The 3,765-nt window shown below is 40.8% G+C and overlaps 1 protein-coding gene across 1 annotated transcript; it reads left to right on the forward strand.

Annotated features, from left to right (window-relative positions):
• Positions 1 to 2,634: 2,634 nt before the first annotated feature.
• Positions 2,635 to 3,188, forward strand: cunh21orf91 (chromosome unknown C21orf91 homolog; the record flags this gene model as incomplete). Its single annotated transcript, XM_010781896.1, has 1 exon — positions 2,635 to 3,188. A coding segment is annotated over one exon (554 nt), but the record flags the coding sequence as incomplete, so codon positions are not given.
• Between the last annotated feature and the right edge of the window lie 577 nt (positions 3,189 to 3,765).

Below are 3,765 nucleotides of genomic sequence, written 5' to 3' on the forward strand. Positions count from 1 at the left end.
GGAGTGAGATAGAGATTATTATCTAATATATGCATCTGATGAAGCATTGCATGAAGTCTGTTGATGATCAGAGGCTGTTGTTGGGGCTGCATAAACGTTTTTTTGTTTTTGTTTTGTAGACAGACCATGCAGGCCTCAGAGAGTTAAACTTGGGCCTGCGACCATAGTTTTATTGTATTTTGTTTTGAAAATCCACAGCGGAGGTTTGTGTCGTACTACATGCGGTGTATTTTGCATATCTCTCAGTAGCCAACAATCTGTGAGTCTGTTGGCTCGGACATAAACTCGTGTTTAAAATAATACTACATAATAAATGTAGTCTACATTTCATAATAAGAGGTGTAAAACCTGAGAGGATTTTAAATCGCATTTGAACTAAATGCTTATACAATCTGTAGTTGTATTTGTATTGTTGATTTAATGTGTGAACGAGGCGATATAGAGAAGGTTAAGCTGTCATTATTAGGTTGTAATTTGTTATATACTGTTGGAATGGGTAAGCAGGCCTATTGTTTTTGGAGTTAGGTGGTCCATGAGTGTTTTTTATTGGTTAAGTGGTCCTTGGTATGAAAAAGTTTGAGAAACACTGCGCTAGTGGATTGTCAAAGGGGGAGCCTCGTTGCGGGGAAATTATACAGATGGCTAGTCCGCCCCTGAAAATGTCTATGCAAACGTTATTATTAATAAAAAATTAATCACATTTTTTTTTCTAATTTCTTTTTTTTTAATTTTCCATTTATTTTGTAATCATCTCGCGACCCCCACTCGGGGTCTCGCGACCCCCTCTTTGGGAACCCCTGCTTTAAAGCAGTTCATTGCGTTTCTGTTCTGTTTTCTTACCAACTAATGGACGCGTTTTCTTTTTCCATTGCCGGTCTTACCCTTAATGTGAAGTCAAAACCCTTTTTTCTGTTGGCAGACACATTTGTTAGGCCTATCTGTTTTAAATGTTTCTTTCTGAATTCTGTCTAATCTTTATAACGAACAGTTGCTCTTTTTTTATTTTCTGGTCATACAATCATCAGGGAATCTTTGAGACAATGACAAAGACACTCGTTCACTGACCCTATTGGTTTTGGCTGCCATAACTCTGTGTTAAAGGAAACTGAAACCCCAGATTTGAGTACAGGGTTGGGCAATCGTTTCTAATTTCATATGGGCCAATCAATAAACTCAAGATCCTCATTAAGAGATCCAATTACATGGACAACTTAGTGTCCAAGGAAAACCTCATGTTTTGTTTTATTGTATAAAAAAGAGTATACAATCCGATTACCAATTGGCACAAGCCTTTATAGGTGTGTGTGTTACATTAAAATACAAGGGTCGTGTGTGTGTTTGTACCAATTGCACTGTTGTCCTGAGGTGGTATTGTCATTTCCTGTGCATCTGTATCATGTGTGTGCTGGTGAGTTGCTGAGAGAAGCCTGTAAGCTGAACCTATCCGAGGGAGCTCTAGAATCTCTATAGGCGACAGTGACTTATCTCCTCACCTCAGGCCCCAACACGACGTCTGTCTGCCGAGAAATGCAGGCTGTGAAGGGAAGGCCAACACTCAGACGCATGTGGAGCACTCGCTCACTTTAGCCCCTTGTGCTTTCCACACAACACACACACACACACACACACACACACACACACACACACACACACACACACACACACACACACACACACACACACACACACACACACACACTTACTTCACTTTCACTTTCAGATCTGCCTTTGTTTATTTCGATCTGGCCAACCTTACTGAGACGTTATTTACACTTTGGTCCCCTTGCTTTGTGCTAATGTGTTCTTTGCGTGCTAAAATTGTGTGCACTGTTTTGACTGAGAATATCAGCTCCCGAGCTGAAGTTGTTTTTTCTCTTCTTCCTATTCCCTTGTTTTGTTTCTTGCACAAAGCTGATCTCCTGTTAAAAGTGGTCTCATATACGGATACTATGGTGTTGTGTGGAGCTGCACAGATTATCCCACTAATCGATTTTGTGGATCAACAGAAAAAAAATGGGCAACTATTTTAACAATTAATTTGTCCTTCAAGTATGCTTGTATGCTTTTCTCTGTTATATAGTGTGTTACAGTGAATGTCTTTGTTTTTTGTCTTGCCTTGGACTTTAAGAAACTGGAAACATTCTATTTTCTCACATTTTATTCCAAATACTTTCTCGATTTATATTGAAAACTATTATTTGCATCTTGGTTTTTAATAACGTAAATACAGGAAGTACAGTCGATAAAAAAACTGACAATTATAAAATAATAATACATTTAAATATTTGTAATACATTGGGAAAGACACCTTCCTCCCTTCTGTTTCCCAGTAGATCTCAATGTGCTCTTTGTGTCTGCACTGAGCCTGGACTCTATGATCCCTGCTATCTCAACGCTCTGGTGGCTAATCCACTGCACACTAAGCAGCTTTCACAGGGAGAAGCCATAGGCCAGTCTGCCACTTTTAGCATACTATCATACTGGTTTACTTCTATGTGCTGTGTCCAAATTCAATAGGTCAGTCACCAACTGCTTTATCTATATTCAAATATTTTTACTTTCTTTTTATGTTTAAGGAGCCCTGTTTTTTTACAGTTTTTTTGTCATTCATGTGTTTTTGGGTGAACACATTAGTAGTTTTGTACCTACTGACTCATTGCTTTATGTCTGTTTGAATGCAGGTGTCTCCTCTGCTACCTTGTTGCACTCGAAGTCCCTGCGCGGCCACAGAGACTGCTTTGAGAAATGTCACCTCATCGCCAACCAGAAGCTGTCACGTTCCAAGGTCTCCAAAAGTGCTTACGAGGGCATGAAGCTGGCCTTCAGCCAGAAACTGAACCGCATCATCCAGTATGCCCAGAACAAAGACTCTGTCTCCTCTAACGGGCCGGGCAGACGAGGGTCCAAGCTCCTCTGTTACAGCCAGCAGAGCGACCGCAAGCTGTTGCCCCAGTCGGACGCCCAGGTGCCGCGCTACACGCCCTGCTGGGACACAGGCAGGGCTACAGACAGGCCGGACTACACCATGGGGGTGTTGGAGCGCCACACAGTGGAGAAGCTGGGGCTGCTGCAGGAGGCTCACTCTGACGTCTGGTCCAGTGACGGCAGGAAAGGTCTACACAGCCGGAACCTATTATCAGGAGGAGGACAGGCACAGCGCAGGCACCAGGGCCACAGCACAGATGAATGTGAGCTCATTTCAATCCACTAACTTTACCTTTCTAAGTTTGAGATTGTAATATAACCAGCAGGGGAAGGCTTGATTATTTTTCTTTGAAATGTCAACAGAAATGCATTGCTGCCTCTGTGTTTTAACTAGGGGTGCACCGAATGGGAAATTCTTGGCCGAAACCGATACCGAAAATAGGAAACAGTTGGCCGAAAACCGAATGCCGAAAGGCCGAAAATGATTAATAGAAATATATATATATAATGTATACATTTTTTACCATTATTAATTCCAAGTCAAGTGCATTTTCTTTTCTCTGTAGGATAACTACAACAAAGTGCATTCAGAACAAAGCCAAGGTGCTTTAAAACTGTATAAACATCTAGGCCAGTAGGCATACAACAAAATAGTGTAAATAAAGACTGTAACAGCCAGGCCTTCAACAACAACAAATGCACCTATAAGTGCATGCATACAAATGTGCAAACTGGATAAATCCACATGAATGTAACTATTTACAAATGAAATTACCATTCAATTTCATAAGCAAAGTAGTAAACATTGTATATAGATACATAAAGTGAAAACTGGATACA

Source organism: Notothenia coriiceps, unplaced genomic scaffold, assembly GCF_000735185.1.
Source record: "Notothenia coriiceps isolate Sejong01 unplaced genomic scaffold, NC01 NC01_scaffold00023650, whole genome shotgun sequence".
NCBI lineage: Eukaryota > Metazoa > Chordata > Actinopteri > Perciformes > Nototheniidae > Notothenia > Notothenia coriiceps.